The sequence below is a fragment of the Heteronotia binoei genome, chromosome 10, assembly GCF_032191835.1.
Source record: "Heteronotia binoei isolate CCM8104 ecotype False Entrance Well chromosome 10, APGP_CSIRO_Hbin_v1, whole genome shotgun sequence".
Classification (NCBI taxonomy): domain Eukaryota; kingdom Metazoa; phylum Chordata; class Lepidosauria; order Squamata; family Gekkonidae; genus Heteronotia; species Heteronotia binoei.
The window spans coordinates 57,352,262-57,374,563 of NC_083232.1; the positions used below are offsets into that span (position 1 = coordinate 57,352,262).

The 22,302-nt window shown below is 42.6% G+C and overlaps 2 protein-coding genes across 7 annotated transcripts in view; one reads left to right on the forward strand and one right to left on the reverse strand.

Moving 5' to 3' along the window:
* Nucleotides 1-6,930, reverse strand: part of HIBADH (3-hydroxyisobutyrate dehydrogenase) — a 117,089-nt gene extending 110,159 nt beyond the window's left edge. The window contains exon 1 of the mRNA XM_060248700.1: nucleotides 6,731-6,930. Within this exon, the coding sequence (XP_060104683.1) occupies nucleotides 6,731-6,812 (82 nt within the window). The 5' untranslated portion in view covers nucleotides 6,813-6,930. The remainder of the gene's footprint in view (nucleotides 1-6,730) is intronic.
* Nucleotides 6,931-13,921: 6,991 nt separating this feature from the next.
* TAX1BP1 (Tax1 binding protein 1) overlaps nucleotides 13,922-22,302 on the forward strand; it is a 47,129-nt gene continuing 38,748 nt past the window's right edge. For 2 of the 6 annotated variants that reach the window (XM_060248694.1, XM_060248699.1), the window contains exon 1: nucleotides 13,922-14,269. The gene's annotated coding sequence lies outside the window, so the exon portion shown is untranslated. Of the gene's footprint in view, nucleotides 14,270-14,538; nucleotides 14,869-16,001; nucleotides 16,039-22,302 lie in introns of those variants that run through there. The other 4 variants (XM_060248697.1, XM_060248698.1, XM_060248696.1 and 1 more) reach the window with 3 other exon arrangements.

Below are 22,302 nucleotides of genomic sequence, written 5' to 3' on the forward strand. Positions count from 1 at the left end.
AAAACTGCCCACCCAATCAAACTCTCTCAGCCAATCAGAAACCCTGCCAGGCAGAAGCCCCATCTGCCATTGCCCACTTTCTAAAAATGCTTGATGTGGGCCATGGTTGGTGTTGGCAGGCACTATGGAGCCCATGGGTGCCACACTGCAGACCCCTGACATAGACACTACTAGTACTGCATGCATTAATGAACAAATATTAGGCAACAGTACCATTTGAAACAAAGCAATGAACAATATTTTCCTCTTATATAGTTCTGAATTCAGGGCCTGAAATGACCATCTGTTTTTGTTTCACTGTTGGTAGTAAGAAACACTTTTTAAAAATGGCAGTAGAGTCATCCTGGGCATATGATTAAAGATCAAAATTGTAATCTACCAACTACAAAAACTCAAGAGTTTATTGAATGAAAAAACAGCACTTATTAAGCATCTGGAAGCAATCAAGCATTGTATGCAAAACATCCTCCTTGGCTCAGAGGCACACAGAGACCATCTGATTATAAATTTTTTTTAGCCACCACAAGATGGATGTATCCATTAACCGCACAATAATATAGTTGATGCCATGATCAATAAACCAACACCTTGCACTGGGCCACCAGTTCAACAATTTTAATTTTAATGATTTAAGAAACTTCATAAACTGCAGTTGTCTAAAAGCAAGATTGCCATAACGAATGAGAGAGTCAGCAATTTGATTGTATCTCAGTACCAAAACTCATATGGGCTGTGTTACTCTCACACAATTTTCCTGCTATAGCTGTAGTTAAATAAGCCCTGTGTAGAAGAAAACACCTTATTAACTTGCAAAGTAGCAGACTGTCTTGTGGCACCTCAAACACTAATGGCTCAGTTGTTACAGATGTATGAAGTGCTACATTTGCATAGTTGCCAACTTCCAGGTAGGGACTGGAGTTCTTCTAGAATTACAATTGATTTCCATGCTACAGAGATCAGTTCCCATGGAGGAAATGGCAGCCTTGGAGACTAGAATCCATGACATCACATCTTCATTAAGTTACTATCCCTCATGAAACTCCACCCTCAAATCTCCACGAATTGTTCAAGCTGCAGCTCTTAACCTGAGTAGGCAGAAATATATATACATTATGAACAGCAGAAAGAGGCCAGAGAGGAAGGTAGAGTTATTTTATTTATTTATTTTCTTCTATTTATATCCCACCCTGCTTGCAAGCAGGCTCAGGATGGCTTACAAGGTCACACAGATATTGTGAAAAAATAATAGAAAATTCAAAGTTAAAATTGTTAAAGTTTACACACTTAGAATGTATAACAAGGACCAGGTTAAAGTCGCCTCGATGGTGATGGGAACCCTCTGAATGGTGCTATGGAGTACTGAACCACTGACCATTAGGGTAACGCTATCAGCAAGGAAGGCCAAGAAAGGATTTTAAAAATCTGCTGCTTCAACTAAAAGCCCAGCAGAACAGCTCCATTTTTGCAAAGAGTTATTGCAAAGAGGTCAGAACATTAAACTACCTTGGGAATTCCAAAGACACAACACATTCAACCTGTGCTGCGCCAGCTACACTGGCTCCCAGTTGAGTACGGAGTCAGATTCAAGGTTTTGGCTCTTAGCCACAGGGTATTGATGGAACTCTCTATTTGGGGCAGTGATGCTCTGTATTTTTGGTGCTTGGGGGGGGGGAACAACAGTGGGAGGGCTTCTAGTGTCCTGGCCCCACTGATGCACCTCCTGATGGCACCTGAATTTTTTTTGCCACTGTGTGACACAGAGTGTTGGACTGGATGGGTGATTGGCTTGATCCAACATGGCTTCTCTTTTAATGTTCTTATGACCTTTAAAGCCTTGAGTGGTCTGGGACCACCTCCTCCACTATGTCTCTGGGACAGCTTTACGTTCTACTGGTCAAAACTTGCTGGTGATCCCTAGCCCCAAAGAGGTTCAGCTGTCCTTGTCAAGAACCAGGACATTTTCAGTCCTGGTCCTGACTTGGTGGAATGCTCTGCCTGAGGACATCAGGGCCCTGCAAGATCTTTTACAGTTCCAGAGGGCCCAAAAGGCAGAGATGTTCCACAGGCTTTCGACTAAGGACAGTGACAGTTGCCAAGCTAGCACCTTCCCTATCCCCAACCCACACCTTGATGCAGGGTCCAGAAATCTGGATTGGTAGAACTTAAGAGAACTTCATTAAAGTTTATAGTTATTTTAATTGATTTTATTGGTTTAAATGTTGTATTTATTAATTATGCTGTACATCGCCCAGAGCCCAGCATTAGTTGGGATGCAGTGATCCATTAAGTCAAAGAAATAAACAAACACCCAGGACTTAAGAATTTTGCATCACATTGTTGCTGCTGTAGTTCAGTCACACAGTCGAGCCCGACTCTTTGCGACCCTATGGACAAAGTCACGCCATCACATTGCAAAGCACAAATAATTACAAGATCTTGTCAAAAGAGTAAATTGAAGTGGGTAACTATTAGCTTTGCTAGGTTCTCTGTAAAGACTGAGTCACTGTTTTTTATAAGAAAGACAGAAGGACAGATTAGCTCAATATTTGTTTCCAGCACAAATAACAGTGATTCACTTGAAATTCTAAGTAGGTTCAGAAGTAGAGAAGGTATGTAAGTTGCCATTTATAAAAAACTATACTTTTAGGTGGAGCTTCATGAAGTAATATAAGTGGAGTAGATACAGCAGTCAGTGTACAACTTGAATTTAAGCGTTTGAGGATGACAAACTGAATGGATGGGTGGAACGACCAAGGGCTGAATCATGAGCAGATGAAGTAAATTTCAGGGATGTCTGAGAGTCGGAAGGAAGGCAAATAGATAAGGGAAGGAGAGATGAAAAGAAAGCAACTTTAATTTTAAATACATTGTCCAAGCCACCAGCTGACTTTGCTTGGAAAAGTGATTTAAAGGGAGAGACAAATGCCTTCTCCAAGCCAGCTGATGGGGTGGTGGGGGCTTCGAGAGCCACACAATATATGTGAGAAAGCCACATATGGCTCCTAAACCACAGTTTGGCCACCCCCAGTCTAAAGTGTGGACTGCTTTTATTATTTTATGTTATTTTAAATCTCCCTCAAGTGATTTCCTGGAGATAAAATCAATCCCTCTACCCCACTCTTACCAGTTCCAAGAAATTAATCTTATAAAAATACTGTGCCCCACTCCACAGATCTCTGCATGTCCTGAGCAACAGGTTGCATAGGAAGATAGGAACACAGCTTTTCAGTCAACAGATAGCCAGTGCTGTCAAAAAGGACATCATCTATACATCTTTTCAGCTCTGTGTGTAGTCACTTTGTTCCTTGCCTGTCTTGCACTGTCTGATTACATTGTTTTATATCCTATAACCTGCCTTGCATCTCACAAAGTCAGGCTATAAATAAGAAGACACTGCTGGAAGAAATTTTTTTAAAAATGTTATTTACTTTTGCTCCAAAAAGGAAAATAAATAATCAAAACATACACATAACTGAATTATATTCAAGCAGATTCTTGTAAAAGGAATGCCTCACCTGCTGAAACTGATAATTTACATTGGAATCCTAAACAAAGTCAAAACCTTCTAAACCCTCTCAGCTTAGTGTGTGTAACTGTGTTTGACTTTTACTGTTAGCACAGAACTAAGGCATCTGACATCTGGGTTCAACCCTCCTTAGCCATGAAACTCACTGGGTGACCTTGAGCCAGTCATTCCCTCTCACTCTCACCTTGGCTTACCTCACAGAGCTATTGTGAGGGCAAAATGAAGGAGAGGAAAGCCAAGTATGCCACCCTGAGCCCTTGGAGAAAGGATAGGATAACAAATGGTTAGGAAGATGGAACAAAATATTACAATCTTCGGCAACTTTATTTCTTTAACAACCTTATTTTATTCATTTTATAGTTACCTTCTGTGGTAATTAACATTGTTGCAATTATTGTAGGAGTTTATTTTGTGAGCCAAGGTGACAGCCCTTGTAGGGGAAAAGGTGGGATACAAAGCTATTCTTTAAATAGGTACAAGTATATTCATAATGATCAAACTAGTACTAAAATGTTTCACTGAGTTTGACAACCTACACAGAGCAATTCTGGGATGCCAATCGTGGAAAATATGCCTTAAAAGTATTTCATTCCCAAAGGTTTTATTAATTACCATTAATTACTGGATTAGGAATGCAGATATAACAGATTTGTGGGGGATCTCTCTTTCTATCCAGGTTTTTGCAATATTAATCCTAGCCATGATCTATTAATGCAGACTCTCTAGAATATACTGAAGCTTCCAGGCACCTTAGAAGTCAAGCAAGAGGATCTATTTGTAGCTGAAATCTAGTAATATTATGTTAGTCTTATTAATTCTAAGAGGCCACCCATGAAGTTTAATTACATTAGCAGAATCTTCAAGTGGGCAATTTCATTGCTGTTAGGCAGAATAAAGAGATTCAAATGTCAAGTCCCAAGATTTCAAAGCTAGGTCAGCAGGGCCCCATAAAACTACAATTCTTACCCCCTCTTACAGAAACACCATAAACACTTATTCTAATATTTCTTTGTCACTTGCTTATTCAATACTATTGGATCTGGTCTGAACAAGCCACGTTCAAGAGTTCACAGAACTAAATCTTGTTACCTGATTATGAAGCGTCCTAAAAACCCAGCAGGGCAGTAAATACCAGAGACAATGGGTTGGATCTTACCCCTCTGCTCAGGTAAGCATGAAGCCCTCCTCCAGCTGAAAAGATTCTTCCTTGAGTGGAAGACTGAATGGAGAGAGAGCTCCAAACATGCCTGACCAGAGGGGATGCTACAACCCAGTAAGCACAGGAACAGGAGCCAAGCTTCACAAATATTTAACCAAGCTTTACAAATATTTAAACTGAAGCACGGCTGTTTCTATTTCTTCCACTGTGTGAAGTTGCAAGGAAATCAATAATGATTTAATCTTAATCAAAATTTTGTAAAAGAATGACTAAACAAGACAGAATTGCCTGTGTACTAAACAACATGAAAAAACTATACATTTTCTCTCATATATAATAGTAGTACAGAGCGCTGCCTGAAGTAGATAAACACAGAGTTTACATCTCCCAGAACCTAATGAAAGACTTCATAGCATATTTATAACACAATTCATAGTATCCATCCAGACAAATAAAGAGAGCACTGATCAGTTTAAAAGTTCTTAATTTAGCAGTTACTAAAAATTCCCAAGCAGGTTTCACAAGGGGTTGAAAAAATTTCTATTTCGTTGTAAAGATAAAAAGTGTGGGTAGATGGACATATTAGTAAAAATATTGGCAACTGCTGGTAAATACTTGCAACATGGATGTTCCATGTTTATTATCAGAATGGTCATTACAATAAGCCTTAAGAGTAAACCAGTATTATTATTCCTATATTAAAGACAGGTTGTCAAGTTCTCTGCCTAAGGTGACATTTGAATTGTGGCACATGGACTTACTTTCTCAGCTATTCTACATACATTCTGTTGAGGGAAATAGGTCTGCTTTATTGAAATTCACCAGCATGTTGCCAAATTTTGTTCTGCATAAATATGATGGGATTATAAAACAGGAACCCTATAGCACAAAAAATCCCACACCTTAATAATATGGATTTTGTTAATGTTATTTAGGGATTAAATATTAATAATCTAACAGCGAATGTTATTAGTATGTAATTCTACAATGAGCCACTGATAGCTTTTCTGGATAAAAAAGTAAACAATTGTTGAAGTTCACAGTGCTTCTTATCACATGTAACGTAAGACATATATATCAAAAATCATTTACGGATAGATTAGTAGGCTTTAGGCTTCTTCTGCTCTAATAATTTAGGATAAGATTTGGTGTCACTAGTAACACAGTGCAGACAATTGCCACTGCCCTTCAGAGACAAGCAATTAGAAAATTTGAGCATAAAATTCAATAAATGATGCTCAACTGTAAACATATGGATATAGTACATGGTTAACAGGCCAATCACATCTGTAAAGTTTATTACATGTATAAAAATGTTTAGGATCACAGCCACAAATAAAACAGCAAAGCCAAGTTTTAGGCTAGAAAAACCATCAGTGTTCTGGGGAACGTAAATATGAGCATAGATTGTGGGTCCTGTTAACTTGATGCTTAGGTCACCAGCGTCACATAAACTTTTGTGGCCTGTTTTAACACCACATGTGTTATTTTAAGTAAACATGTGAAAATATTTATTACACTAGGCTTCAGTTGAGCTGACATAAATTCTGATATTAGCCCAATATAATTTTACAACGTGTGTGGGTTTTAACAGCATGTACAAAACTTGTAAAGGGCACCAAACCCAAGTCATAATCATTTCCTTCTACAAGGGTATTGATCAACAACACTTTGAAGCATGCCAATACATACTCCAGGTGAGGAATCACAAAACTGTCAAACATGGAAGGAACATGCCCCCACCCCAATACATCAAAGCAATAACTAAAACAAAATTGCAGGGTTTTGTACCTACCAACTCTCTCCTCCAATGCTACCACATGGCACCATTTCCGGGCGCTCATAAATTTGCTCCAATTGTTTTCCCCGACCCTGATTTCACAAAATCCTCGTGAGGTGACAAACGGGAAGGGAGGAGAGGGGAAACCAGCACCACTACTGTCGCCCCCGGTTCTAAAGGAGGCCTGACCTCTTCATGGTCGTGCAAATACCTTGCAAGCCAGTTCGAGCAACTCAGCACAGTGACACCCGCCCGAGAGCCTTACCCATTGCAACGCTGCCTGCATAGACCTTCCTTTGCTTAGGCAGCAAGCTGACGGAGGCTCTGAGCATTAGCGCTGCTGCCATGCTGCTTCCCCGCCTCCAGCACCGCGACCTCCGCTTAGACACCACCTCCTTCGCTCTCTGCGCTTCGCTCGCCTGGGCGCACAGAAGGAGGCGTGGAAGGGGCGTGGCGGCCAAGACAGCCAACCACGGCAGGCACTGGAAGCCAAACACCAATCAGAGCGGACGTTCTCCTATCGGTGACCCTCCAGACTTACACCCCAGAACCCTATGATAGGCGGCAGCGGCAAGTCTGGCAAAAATCGTTCAGCCAGGGACTTTTCTGGGCGGCTTCTGAATGCTTATGGTAGTGGGGGTGCTGGGAACGCATTGGCTTTCTTCATGTCCTCGTCCTTCCTTATTAGTCTGGGGGGTCTTGATTCATTGGAATCCTTCTGAGCAAATGTACATGAGATCGATTAGCGGTTAGCTTGTTTTAGTGTTTTTGCTGTCAGCATCTGCTTTCCTTGCATTAGCTGGATCTGGCTGTTTCGTTTAGGTGACTTCGAGAGTATGTCTTTAGATTAGCAGATCTATTCGGAAGTAAGTCCCATGATATTCAGTGGGGCTTCCTCTCAAACAAGCGTGCTGAAGATCGCAGCCTACTAAAGCTGACATTTCTATAAGAGAAATCCAAGAGGACAGTCGTGTGGGTTTGAAGCAGTTGAACAAAGCAGGAGTCAAATCGCACCTTTAAGACCAACAAAGTTTTATTCAGAACGTAAGCTTTCATATGCTCTCTAAGCGCACTTCGTCAGACGAGGGGATCAGGTATTGTGGGCTGAAATACATGCAGTTTGTTGTTTAAGAGTGCAAACTGGCTGTGGTCACATGATAAAACAGTGTGGCTTGGCCATTTGGTCTGGATAGCCATAAAAGGCAATAAAGTTCCCTGCCAATTGGTGCTTTTTCAAATCACGGAAGGAATGTATTTCCTTGTCGTAGGCTACCTAATTAGGTCCTTAGAGAGCACACAAAAGCTTACATTCTGAATAAAATTTTGTTGGTCTTAAAAGTGCAACTTGACTCCTGCTTTGTTCAGTTTCTATAAGAGGTTCTCAATATTTCCTTCAGTTTTCAAAGGCTGTAATGATGCTTCTTTAATAAGACATTCACCAGCATGATCCCAGCCTTGTAAATGAGTCAAAACATTCGGTGCTTTCACACACCACAGTGATCATTTGCAAGTAGATTTTGCTATTCTTACACAGTAAAAGTCAAGTTTGTAAGGAGCAGGCCTCATTTTGGGCAGGAGCTCACAGGAGCAGAGCTCCAGAACCTCTACATTTTATTGTGCTCTTTCATTCTTACCCCCTCCCACCCCCCAAAAAATACTTGCTTCTGGACTGCATTGTTCAAACCCCCTGTGAGAATGTTGATGAACTCTAAGATTTGACAAACTTTCTAATATGTTCCCCACAAAAAATGGGAAAATAACCAAAACATATATAGAGATGGAAATTTTCATGCCAATGTGGCCACATAGGATAAATTCATTGAGAAAGTATGATAGGAGTAAGGTTATGAAAATTATAATTCAAGAAGCATTTTAAGGTAGATACTGAGCTGATATAATTTAGTACCCCTTCCGGTGATGTCAGGGGTGTGTGGCACATGCAAGTGACTCCTGGTAAGGAGACTGCAGTATACTCAGAAGTGTTTTCTTAAAATACATGATTATGACGCAAATGCATCACAAGAGTGAACTGTTAAGTTAACAAGCATTACTTTGCCAGTAGCAGGACTGCTGCCAATCTTTAATTGGCTTGAAAACTACTCTTCTGTCAATGGAGCATTGTGTCTTCAAGGCAATAATACCAACTTTATGGTTTGGGGGTTCAAAAACACACACACAAAAGCTTGTTTAAATGTAATATGTCTCAAATGCCCTCTATTGCTTTCCCCTGTTTTCTAACCCTTTTTTAAAAGCCATCTAAGCTATGCCACATCTTAAGGCACAAAAATCCTATGTTGCATGAACATTTCGTATGTCTAGCCAATAATATTTTCATCTTCTCATTTACACTGGCAAAGAATTTAAAACACTAAGAATCTACTTTTTTTTACTGCTGTAACATGATTCTTATTGCTTCAATTTCAGATAAACCTGGCTTTGAAGTTTACTCACTTGCTTTTGCAGCCAAAAACAGTTTGGGGCCTATAATGCCTTTTCATTATGAAAGCAGGGGCAGGGGAAACTGACAGATGCATTTAGAAGTAAAATCAAGATATAAAATGAAAGCATTGCATATTAATTAATGGAGGGGGGAATTCAGGCAACTAACCTCCTCACTTATATGTGACATTTGAGGAAATCTGGTTCAATGTATCTAATAAATGTGCATCTATACATGCTAAGTCTCTCAGTTATTGCTTATTGAACTTTGTTGATCTTGGAGTCGCCACTGGACTCAAACCCAGTTCTCACATCTGTTTATAAACTCTTGAATTTATATGTTAATTTACTGCTTTTCACAGATCTTACCAACTGCTTTAATTGAATCCCAGCTATAATCCCACAGTTACTTACACATCTTGATTCTAACTAGCCCTTCCTGGCAACTAAACCCCCCCCCCGCCCCCACCTTTATGTAATGATTGAAGATATCTTGTTTCACTGTATCTGAAGAAGTGTGAGTGTACACAAAAGCTTATCTCTTGAATAAAACTGTGTTGGTGCCACTCAACTCAAACTTTTTTCTGCTGCTTCAGACTAACATGGCTGCCTCACCTGAATCTGATTCTAATACTGTAAAGCTGTAAATTATTTGTTGTCCAACTCTAAAACTAGCTGTGCTCCCAAAGAGTTGATGACTGGTTCTTATGAAAATGCAGTATCATCAGATGCAAGATTATGTCAAGAACAGAACAGCCAGATCACCAGGGCAAATGTTTAGAACTGGGGGAGCAACAGCAAAATTTAGTCTTTGCAGGCTTTTGGATTTTTTTTATGGATGGCATATGTGGAGTTTGCTAAATAAAGTGGCAGAGCAGAATGGATGCACATTAAAGAGTTCCCAGCTTGTGTCTGGGGTCAAAAATAACACCGCCACACTTAAGTTGTGCATTCTCCTCCATTCCCATGCATCTTATTGCTTCAATTTCAGATAAACCTGACTTTGAAGTTTACTCACTTGCTTTTGTAGTCAAAAACAGTTTGGGGCCGCCACACTTAAGTTGTGCATTCTCCTCCATTCCCATGCATCTGTTTTCTGATTAGAATCAGATCCCCAGTGCAAATGGAGAAGAGGCTTCAGACTATCCCCTTGCACTATTTCCCCAACCTGAACACTCTCAAAGGGAAGCATTATGTTCAGAAACCCAAACATTACCTGGGATGCACATGTGTTTCTCCAACAGGCCCAGTAGCACACCCTGGGATTGTTTCAGGCTGTGGAAATGTGCAGGAGTTGGGAGGAGGCTTCATAGGTGTCTGATTTTTATTAGGCACTGTAGACATAAGAACTGTGGAGAACCTACAACTCCCTAGTGACAGTGTTTCATCTCTTAAATTTTGGGGACACAGAAACCTAAGTTGGTTACCCTATAATGTTTATCTGGAAAATGGAATGGTGGTGATGGCAAGCACCATTAAATTGCAACCAATTTATGGTGACCCCATAAGCTTTTCAAGGCAAGAGACATTCAGAGGTGGTTTGCCATTGCCAGGCCTCATTTTGGGCAGGAGCTCACAGGAGTGGAGCTCCAGAACCTCTAAATTTTATTGTGCTCTTTCTTTCTTAGCCCCCCCCCCCAAAAAAAAAAACCCCACTTGCTTCTGGGCTCCATTGTTCAAACCCCCTGTGAGAATTTTGCTGAACTCTAAGATTTGACAAACTTTCTAATATTTTTCCCCACAAAAAATGGGAAAATAACCTAAACATATAAAGCAGAGAGATGGAAATTTTCATCATGCCACTGTGGCCACATAGGAGAAAGTCATTGAAAAAGTATGATCGGAGTAAGGTTTTGTTATGAAAATTATAATTCAAGAAGCATTTTAAGGTAGATACTGAACTGATATAATATAGTACCCCTTCTGGTGATGTCAGGGGTATGAAACATATGCAAATGAGTTGTGTACCTCCTTTTCTACAAAATGACTCCTGGCCATTGCCACTGCCAATTGCCATAGCAATCCTGGACTTTGTTGGTGGTCTCCCATCCAAATACTAACCAGGGCAACCCAGCTTAGTTTCCAAGATCTGATGAGATTGGGTTAGCCTTGGCCATTCAGATAAGGGCTCTTACATAATAGCTTCAAGCAAATATGACATCAACAGGTCTTTCTTGCATGGGAAGGCTGGATCTTAAAGAGAGGGAGGAGGTAGATCCCTGGAGAGTTTGTTTTAGGAGGCAAGACATCTGAGTGCGAAGAAATATACTAGATATGTAAAGGGCAGTGCTTGGGTTGTTAAAGAAGTGGTTACACAGACCCATGAGGATTACTTTCTTGAGGACCATATTTTATCTCACTTGACCAGTATTAAATTGTGAAAACTGACAGTGGTTCCACACAATTGACTAAAGCTGCGACTCTTGCCATTTATCTATTAGGCAAAGAGCTCATGGGATCCTTGCAAATATAGTAGATTGCTGTGTGTGAGGTGTGTGCCAGAAGTTAAAAAAAAACCCTGTGTGCTATAAATAAGAAATGAAACACTCACTCAGACATGGCAATTGGAGGTACACACATTAATTACACACCAGAGAGGCAAACTCATAGTGAGTTCAAGCACTTAATTCATTATTTGCATTTATTAAAAAACATTCCATTGCTTTAACAATACAGTCATCCAACTGTGAAATAACAGCAATTGAGATGTGGTTGCAGACAGAAAATGTAGTTTCTTATGCCCATTGTACAGTGCAAGGCTGCCAAGTTTCACACCTTAGAAGAGGGGTCTTTTTCCTCTTCTTCACCCTCCCTTGCATACACACACACGTCCATACACACACAATTAACATGTCTGCTCTCACCTATAGTCTTATGGGAAACGTAACCTGTTTCTTCAGTCTCACTCTTATTGATTTAAATACCCTGGCAACCTTTGAATAGTTTTAGTTCATCAACTCCAATTAAGGGTTGGCAAAGAAATCCAAAATACACATGGGACTTTTGACACAACTCTAGCAATAAGTTATCTCTAATATATTCCAAAGGGATGGCTTAGAGATGTCTAAGCACTATGATTAGTTTTAGCTCTCAGAAATAAAACATTATCAAATGAAGTACAGTAGGAATAATTTATAATGGAGAATTAGTGTGGAGTACTGCAATAATGAATTTTCTGGTAGTTTATATTATTTATAATGTATATAATACAGTATGAGAAAAATGATCTTGTTTTGTGTTATCATTATTACAGTATTTAATTGCCAATTTTAAAAAATAATCCCTGATTGCTGGGATGGGTTGGCTGCAGCTGTGGGACTGAGACTGGCAATCTGTGGGAAAATCTGCCTCATGGAAGCCCTGTTGTCTCTGTGGTTTATCAGCAGCCAGAACAGCTAAAAGGCTGTCCCCATATGGAAAACACCTTACTCATAAAGGGGGACCTATGTGCCCTCAATGTGGAGCTGAAAGTGAAGGCTTTCATTTTTGTTTTACCATTTCTAATAGGATCTTTCAAATTCGAAAATGTTTTAAATATATAGTGTGTGTAATTTATCATGCTGAGCATTCCTGATTGACTAGCCTGAGGGCTATTGTGACAAAATAGTGTGAATTTACAAAACATATTGTGTGAAGGGAAATACATCTTTTACCTATGAGTTCTATAAGAAACCAGGGCTAGTTAGAATTTCCTATAAATGCAATCAAAAAAGAGATGTGTGTCCTTTGTCATACATTTTGAGATTTTTTCCAAGTGTGCACATGTAGGGTATATATGGATTTCACAAAATGAGATGTGGCAAGTGTCTTGCAGGCATTCCTCCAGCAAGCTTTACAGCCACAAAAGGATTTGAACCTGGGTTTCCCTATATTGTTGTCCAATGCTTCATACACAGTGCCTTGGTACTTACATGTTGACTGATACATAATAGTTAAAAATTACAGGCCTTTCAATGTGTATGGTTATGGTGACAAATTTGCAAACTCATCCTAAATGTGTTTTTTTGGAAAGGTACTTCACGTTTTGAGTTAAGAACATGCTCTGTCAAGTCTGAAATGGTTATATATGTAACTATCCACTGGGTTATGACAGAGGAAATTGTTATGAGAGCAGGGCTTTTTTTGAGCAGGTAAGCACAGAAACACAGTTCTGGCTGGCTTGGTTTATGGGGGTGTGGCCTAATATGCAAATGAGTTCATACTTTACCTTTTCTACAAAAAGCCCTGTGTGGAACAATGGTGGTGTCAGGGGTTGTGGCCTAATATACAAATGAGTTTCTGCTGAGCTTTTTCTACAATAAAAACCCCTGTGTGAGAGGAAATTGGTATGAAAGAGGAAATTGTTAGCTGCAACTTTCTGTGTACCCAGTGAACCAAGACATGCAGTCATATCAAATGTGACACAGTACACTTATAACCAGTAATTTGTGAAGCATCCAAAATTCCAGATTATAGCAATAGGATTTGTTTCCTCCTGGCACATTTCTTGAAGATTAAATGGCCCAGTCAAGCCACTTCTCAGAAGTTGTTTGGTATTTTTAAAGTTACATATATCTGGTATGTGGTATGAGGCTAACACTGAACTGGGAAAAGAAGCTGTAAGTCTTGTAGCCAATGCTAAATTTTAAGTAGATTTTTATCCCACCCTTTCTCCAGAAGCTTGGAAGAGCATACATTGCTCTCCTCCATTTTTAGACATTACTAGAAAACACCCTGATAAGATACCTTACGTTGATATCAACATTTACGGGACCCAAAGAACCTTATAGCATCGTTTTCCCTTCCTTCATTTAATCCAATCAAAAAAACCCTCTTTATTGGCATAACCCATTTAATCCTAACAGCAACCCAGTGAGTTCGGTAGTTAAGAACATAAGAGAAGCCATGTTAGATCAGGCCAATGGCCTGTGGCAGTGAATTCCACATGTGAGGCACAGTGACTAAACCAAGGTCACCTGGGGGCTTTCATTGATGAGACTGAACCCGCCTTAGACAACCTAGTTCTACCATACGTTTTCCCAGCTAAGCCAGCGCCCTAAGGCTATTATGCTGCGATCTTTTTCTCAGGATTCCTCTCGAAGGGTTTCGCAAACATACGAAGGATGGGCAATGAGCTTGTAAATCAGCAACTTCCTTTAATACAATTCACAGGCAGCTGTGAGAGAACGAACAAAAAAAGTGAGCAGACTATGGCACGTCACTGAACTCTTGGATGCCGCGTCAGACGCGCGCACTGTTTCTCGGCCGTCACGTGTGAGGAACAAGTCTCTCTCGCTCTCTGGGCCGGAAGTGACGGCTGGGGGCGGGCCCTGGGAGCTGATGGCGACTGCGGGCTGATGGTGTTGACGTCTGCTGAGCGTCTCAGGTAAGAGGCCTGCTCGCCTTGCCGTCCCGAGGGGCTGCCATAACTATCGAGTGCCCCCCTCTGTTCTGGCACTGGTCGCGGCTGTTGTAGCGCGTCACCGTGCCTCCGTCGTCCGCCGGGGGGTTGGACTATCCTTTCTCTACCGCAGTTGAGCTGAAGGAGAGGTGGCGAGGGAGCCCGTATGGAGGTGACCTGGGGGCGGGGTCCAAGAGCTGGGCCGGAGGCTTGGGAGTGCTTAAGGTGGCTCCAGGTTGTTAAGGTTCTCCGGGGGGAGGGAGAGGAGCGCTAAAGAGTGGATCGGGTTGAAATTCCGTTTTTTGTTTGCTGTGTGGGGCCGTCACGCAGCTTGTGAGGGGGTTATAAGCAGGACCACCGGACTGTCAAACAAGGCGAGACCGGAAGGAAGGGGCTGTGGGGATGAGGAGCGGAAGCCGGGTGTGTTCCTTTAGCGAAGACGTTACAGGGCCCTTCTAGGGAAGCAACGGGGCAGTCTTTCGAGCCCCAGTAGTGATGCGTGTTGAATGTTTTCGCCGGCTCTGGAACTGCTTAGACAATGTTTCGAGGCGGCTAACAGCTCCATACTGAGCAGGTGGTTTCAGGTGGGTACCCATGTAGATTCAAGGAGAACCTTAAAGACCAGGAAGATTTCCAAGATACAAGCTTTTCAGGTTGTCTGACTGAGGGAACTTTCACCTTCGGGAATTTATACTCTGGAAATCTTGGACCTTAAGGTGCTACAGGACTTGAATCTAGCTATCCAAAGTAGCATCTACTTCTGCTTCTAAGTTGATAGATGGGAATGTAAAGCTGACAATTGGGTTGCCCCCCCTCCCCCCCCCCCGTTTAAACAGGAACCAAGTTTTAAAGAGCAGAACAGGTGAAGAGAGAATAATAAAGGAGTACAGTCCATGCCTCCTTGGTAATGCTGTTCTCTAGGCTACAGTTCAGCCACTCCCTTCAAATCTGCTCAGTGTGGGCTGGATAAACAAGAGGCCTTCTCTGGAGTTTTTTTTTTATGCGTGCTTATCAGACACAACAGTTGCAGGGATTTTTTTGCTGACATGTAGGAAGATAGTGGCTGTAAGTGACCTTGGAGTTTGTTTGATCTGTATAGGTTGTGTTTTTAAAATTATTTGCTTAAATGACATGAAAGGCCACAGTGTATTTTGTAGAAAGAACAAGCTGTTTTGCTGTTCTTGTGCGTTTGTGGATTAAAAGAACTGCTAAAGCTTCATACTAATAGAATTTCGAATAATATCATTTCAATGCTAGTGTAATGCAGTGCAGTCCTGTGTACGTGTATGTTTGGTATAGTGGTTAAGTGTGCGGACTGTTATCTGGAAGAACCAGGTTTGATTCTCCTCATACTCCTCCACTTACAGCTGCTGGAATGGCTTTGGGGATCAGCCCTAGGTCTGGTAGGAGTTGTCCTTGAAAGGGCAGCTTCTGGAAGAGCTCTCTCAGTCCCACCCACCTCACAAGGTGTCTGTTGTGGGAGGAGAAGATAGAGGAGATTGTAAGCTGCTCTGAGTCCCTGATCCAGAGAGAAGGGCAGGGTATAAATCTGCAGTCTTCTTCTGTTTGAATGTAAGTTAGTCTAAGCGATATTGAAATGTCAGAGAATCTGTTTGGCTACCCGCATCTTCTCATTGATCTTATATCAGGTTGTCTTTCATTTAGTAGGTCAGTTACCGTTCCTTTATATACATTTAGAATATGTGTAGGCCATCCATCTGATCCAGTAGGGCTGTTTTTACATTATTTGGATGGTAGGCAGTTAAAATTCCTGTTTCAGCAATGGCTTTTCCTCTCCCCCTCCCCCTTTATAGAGATTCATGATTTATGACCACTTCTGTAGTTTCAGAGGGTAAAAGGCTTTCCAGTTTCCTTGTTTGTTCTAATATGGAAAATCTGTAAGGCTAAAAGTATTTGAAATGAAAGAGATCCAACCTCTGACATTTCTATGTCTAACAAAATAAATTAGAAATCAGCACAGTGTAAATTAGCAGCACCTGTAACTGGTAACCCATTGTTCCTATCTTTGCTGGGCTAATTTTAACATCTGAAGTGGGAGAGAAAATACTAATCTCTGTTGAACCACCTAAATAGATTTGCTGGAGTCTTGCACAAATTCTTCTTTGATTAAGAGTAGTGCTTTTAACCAGCAATGGTTGTCAGTTGCAGTGTTTTCTGGGAGAATGAAACCTGCCAGTTTCTTAATGTTGACACTTGGATGTTGCGCTTTGTGTCTGATTGTTTTGTATAGAGACTGATCTGTTCATCTTTTTTATACAGCAGAAGACAGGCTCCAGTATAAAAAGACCCTGAATACTATAATGGCTTTGCCACTGTATCTTTGCTTCATTGTACTTTTAAGAGTACTGATTTCAGTAATATGGTTTGGCTTTAGTTGATTGTATTGTATGCTCTGAATGGAGAAGCATGTAGGTACCTACAGTGTATCATTATATGTGAATAGCTGATGTTTCATAATTGTTAATGGTAAGGCAATATTCATTAGAAGCAGTAGGGAAAAATTCTAACAAATAATGACAGAATTTTCACATGTTACTCCTCCAGCCTCCAATCCAGTATGAGTAATGTAATATGTGAAAATCTGTTGACAGACACTGCAAACGTCCACACTGTGCATGTTCCAGGTAAATATAGAAACTGTGTGCGAGCTAATAACTCTGCCAGGAATTCTCATGGCACCCTAATATTTGCTGCCTTTCAACCTGCCACTCATTGTCATTTGCAGGGAAGACAGAAGGCTGGCCAGTTCTGGGATAGAGATGGATTCAGAAAAGTAAGCCTGGTCAGTCTTGTGTTGCTCCCTGGCTATTCCAAGCTAAGTAATGAATGCAGCTATATATTCCATACTTGCATTGGCTAGCATGGATCTCAGTGTCTGTTTTATGTGCAAGCGTGTACTGAGAGTGTACATGGTGGGTAAAGGGAGAAATTTTTATCAGAACGAAAGGTATTTGGAGGAGATAATTACCATATTTTTTGCACCATAAGACGCACCCCCCCCCAAAAAAAATAAGTGGGGGGAAAAGTGTATGCGTCTTACGGTGAACAATATCGCGGTTGAAGCGGTACCATGGTCGGATCACCTAGCCCTCAAGGCCCGTATGGAGATACCACCCCAACCCTGTATGGGCGGAGAGCCTATTTTGGCTCGCCCCCGGAGCCTGATGGACCCGGAACGGTTCCAAATGGCACTGGGGGATCCCTGGCCCCCTGGCGATTCCCTCGATGACCTGGTGGAGGCCTGGCAAGGCTGACTATCCAGGGCTATCGACGAGATCGCACCCCAATGTCCTCTGCGCCCTCGCAGGAGGCTGGCTCCATGGTATACCTTGGAGCTACGTCAACTGAAACAAGGGCTCAGATGACTAGAGAGGCAGTGGCGGCATACTCGGGACGAAGCGACGAGAGCATCCTATAGAACATTTATGAAGTCTTATGAGATGGCAAGGCTGCAAAGAAATACTACTTTGCAGCCAAGATTGCATCTGCAAATTCGCGCCCAGCACAATTGTTTAGTATAATTAGAGATCTTACCACATTGCCTCAAGGCAAACCAAATGTTAGAGAATTAGAGATAGGCTGTGAGGCTTTTGCGAAACATTTTGCAGATAAAATCACGTCGCTTCGCCAAGACCTGCCTACCACATTGGAAACAGTACAGGAACTTGAGGCTCCGTGCCTGTCTTCAGGTTTAGTGTTGGATCGGTTCGACCCACTCAGCCCGGAGGAAGTTGACGGAATTCTCTCTGTTGCACGACCAACAACTTGTGATTTGGACCCTTGCCCCTCTTGGCTGATTAAATCTTGCCAGAGGGAGCTTAGATGTCCTTTACGGGACATAATAAATAGATCCCTCTTAGAGGGGCGTTTTCCATCACCTCTGAAAGAGGCTTTGGTCCGCCCCCTCCTGAAAAAATGTACAGCAGATCCGGCCGAATTGGCAAACTACCGACCGGTTTCAAATTTACCGTTTTTAGGTAAAATTATTGGGAGGGCAGTGGCGTTGCAACTGCAGAGGTTTCTGGATGACGCTTCCGTCCTAGACCCTTGCCAGTCTGGCTTTCGCCCGGGCCATGGGACGGAGACAGTGCTGGTCGCCTTGGCGGATGACCTCCAACGGCAACTGGATCGAGGCGGCATGGCGGTGCTGATGCTGTTAGATCTGTCAGCTGCGTTTGACATGGTTGACCATCAGCTACTGACCTGCCGCCTCGCTGACATAGGGGTTAGGGGGCTGGCCTTACAATGGCTTTCCTCCTTCCTCAAAGGACAGGGACAAAGGGTGGCAATCAGGGGTGAGCTCTCCCGGAGGCGCACACTAGATTGCAGGGTGCCTCAGGGAGCGGTTCTCTCTCCAATGTTATTTAACATCTACATGTGCCCCCTTGCCCAGATTGCCTGGAGGTTTGGGCTGGGTTGTCATCAATATGCAGATGACACCCAGCTCTATCTGCTAATGGATAGCCGGCCTGACTGCGTCCCAGGGAATTTGGACCGGGCATTGCAGGCTGTGGCAACCTGGCTTAGGCTGAGTGGGCTGAAGCTGAACCCGACGAAGACAGAGGTCCTTTGCGTGGGCTGTGGTGCTCTGGGAAGGGAAATACCTCTCCTGGTTTTTGATGGTGCGCTGCTGAAAGTGGCGTGCCAGGTCAGGAGCCTGGGAGTTCTACTGGAGCCTTCACTATCGATGGAGGCCCAGGTAGCTGCCACTACCAAGTCGGCGTTTTTTCATCTGAAGCGGGCAAGGCAGTTGGCCCCTTTCCTGGAGCACCGGGACCTGGCAACAGTGATCCATGCGACGGTCACCTCAAGATTGGACTACTGTAATGCCCTCTACGTGGGGCTGCCTTTGTGTCGAACCCGGAAGCTGCAGCTAGTGCAGAACGCAGCGGCCAGGCTGTTATTAGGACTCCTGAAATGGGAGCATATACAGCCAAGGCTGCGCGAACTGCACTGGCTGCCAGTTACATACCGGGTTCGCTACAAAGTGCTGGTCATTACCTTTAAAGCCCTATATGGTCGAGGACCTGCCTACCTGAAGGACCGTCTCTCCCCATACGAGTCCCAAAGAGCACTGAGGTCAGCAGGGAAGAACAAGCTGACTGTCCCTGGGCCAAGGGAGGCGAAATTACAGAACACTCGTGTACGGGCCTTCTCCGTGGCAGCTCCGTGCCTGTGGAATCAGCTCCCGGAAGAGGTGCGGGCCCTGCGGAGCCTAGACCAATTCCGCAGGGCCTGTAAGACCATCCTCTTTAGGCAGGCTTTCTCAGACTGCTGACAAAGGATGGCCGAACTGATGATCCAACAAAGAAACTCTATAGCAATCCTTGCCATTATGTAAAATGTAAATGGATAGAATAGCGCCCAGAACATCTCTGCTGCTGTTAAATTATAAATTATATAAACTGGAATGGTTTAAGATATGTATTTAACTATTGCATAATTTTAATGTCGTTCTTAATTATTGTATACTGTATAATGTTTTATGTGAATGTTGTTAGCCGCCCTGAGCCTGCCTAGGCGGGGAGGGCGGGATACAAATAAAATTTAATAATAATAATACTAATAATAATAACTATGGAGCGAAGGTACCGGTACCTACCTTCCTGGGGGGGGAGCGATCCGCTGCCTCCGCCTCTGATCCCGGCACTTCCCCTGTGCCTGCCTGGCTCCAGCTCTGACGCTTACAGCAAGCGCCAGGATCGCTCCCTCTGCCCTCCGATCCCGGCGCTTGTTGTAAGCATCAGAGCTGAAGCCAGGCAGGCAGGCACGGAGGAAGCACACTGCCCCCTCCACAGCCGGCGCTCACAAAGCGCTGGGTTTGCGGAGGGGGCGGGTGCTTCCTCCGTGCCTGCCTGCCTGGCTTCAGCTCTGATGCTTACAGCAAGCGCCGGGATCGGAGGGCAGAGGGAGCGATCCCGGCGCTTGCTGTAAGCATCAGAGCTGAAGCCAGGCAGGCAGGCACGGAGGAAACACGCTGCCCCCTCCACAGCTGGCGCTCACAAAGCGCTGGGTTTGCAGAGGGGGCAGGTGCTTCCTCCGTGCCTGCCTGCCTGGCTTCAGCTCTGATGCTTACAGCAAGCGCCGGGATTGGAGGGCAGAGGGAGCGATCCTGGCACTTGCTGTAAGCGTCAGAGCTGGAGCCAGGCAGGCAGGCACGGAGGAAGCGCCGGGATTGGAGGCAGCGGATCCCCCCCCAGGAGGAAGGTGCGTCCTATCGTCCGGAGTGCCTTATGGTGCGAAAAATACGGTATGTTGTCATTATGAACAATTGCCCTTGGGAGGGGAAGAAGGGAGGACAATCTGCTGAAAATATATTTATAAAAATGTAATATTTGAAGAGGTTGCCCCAAGGCCTAATTTTGTGGCGGGGGAGAGAAGAAGGGCAGTGATATTTGTGAATAAGTTCTGTAGGTTTTACAAAACATTTTATAGCCCACAAAAATAAAGAGTAGAAAGTAGTATCCATTTAAGTAGTATCCGTTTAGTCTGACCACTTTGTGTTCTTGCATTCTGTGGACTGGAAAGGGTGGAGGAATAAAATGAGGCTGGAGGGAGTCTGTATCACAAAAAAGGGAACTACCCTACCAAAGAAGAGGATAGACCCTACCAAAAAAAGATAAACTAAAGTTTGAGAAAATAAAGTAACAATGTGTGATAAAATATACAAAGAATGACCAATTCAGTTGTGTATACAAAGATAATTTAATAACAATTAAAGAACAGAATGCGGACATCCTCAAGCAGTGAGGCAAAGCAAAGTTCCATATGTGTTTTAGCAAACAGCTTTTATCAGTGGCTCACACAGTAAGTATAATTAGTACAGTCACATCCCACTTAACATAGTAAAAGAAAATCATAGTAGACTGCAAAGACAGGTTAGATAATCCAGTTAAAAACCTGCAAAAATGAAAAGGACTTTAAACTCAGTAAATGATATCCATACTTGGAATATGTTATGAACTCATTATAACAAAACACCAGGCTTCAATAATATTAATTATTGTGAAAACACAGCTGAAGGCTGTTTGCCAAAATGTGTATGGCAGTTTGTTTTGTCTCATTGTCTGTGGGTGTTTGTATTCCATTGTTGAATTGTTCTCTCTGTATGTGCTTTGTGCACACAACTCAATTGAGCATAACATATATTGCAGTTTAAAAAGTTAGTTTTTTCCCCGTTTAATATCACATGAAATCTGTGCTAGATAAATCATGGTAATCTGTGTCACAAATATATTCTAAGGGTATGGTATGCAGGTATACTTCCCCCTCCAGCACATGTCATGGTTAACCAGCTCAGTTTTCTGCTGTTGCACAAACTAATGGGGTGCGTCTCATATATTAGTAAGTCTACGCATACCTCTGTTTTCTAAAAGAGGCTCAGTGATGACCCTCTCCCATCCGGAATGGTGCAGAACAGAGGAATACAACTGGTATGACTTGAAGCTTGCAAAGATTCCTTTCTGTTTTTGATTTCTATGATTTAGTCATCCAGTGATATGTAAAAAAAGGTTTTAATGTACTTATGGACCATATCTGACCTAATAAGCGTCTGTAAGATTGTTAAATATGGGACATGTTTTCTTATTGTTACATGGAAGTTCAGCTTCCATTCGCACAATACATAGTATGTGTTTGTAAATGCTGAAGTGAGAAACCTTTTTCTCTTTGAGGATGGATCTGACTTTTAGGCATTTGGAGGGAGGAATCCAGTTAATGCACAGCTTTCCCAAAAGCTTACCACCAAAGCAGAAATATTCTATTTCATGGGCTACAGGTATTAAAGTTTTGAGCTACTGTATAAATTAGTTTGCTTGGGGGCCATTTTTACTGAGCTAAGTCAGAGGCTAAAAAACTTTGAGCTAGTCACACTAATTCTTCTAAGAGGCAACACTGCCGGTGTTAAAGTTGTGAGTTACTGCATAAATTAGCTTCGATTTTTCCTGAGCTAAGACAAAAATGTGTGAGCCAGAGGCTAAAAAACTGCAAGCTGGCTC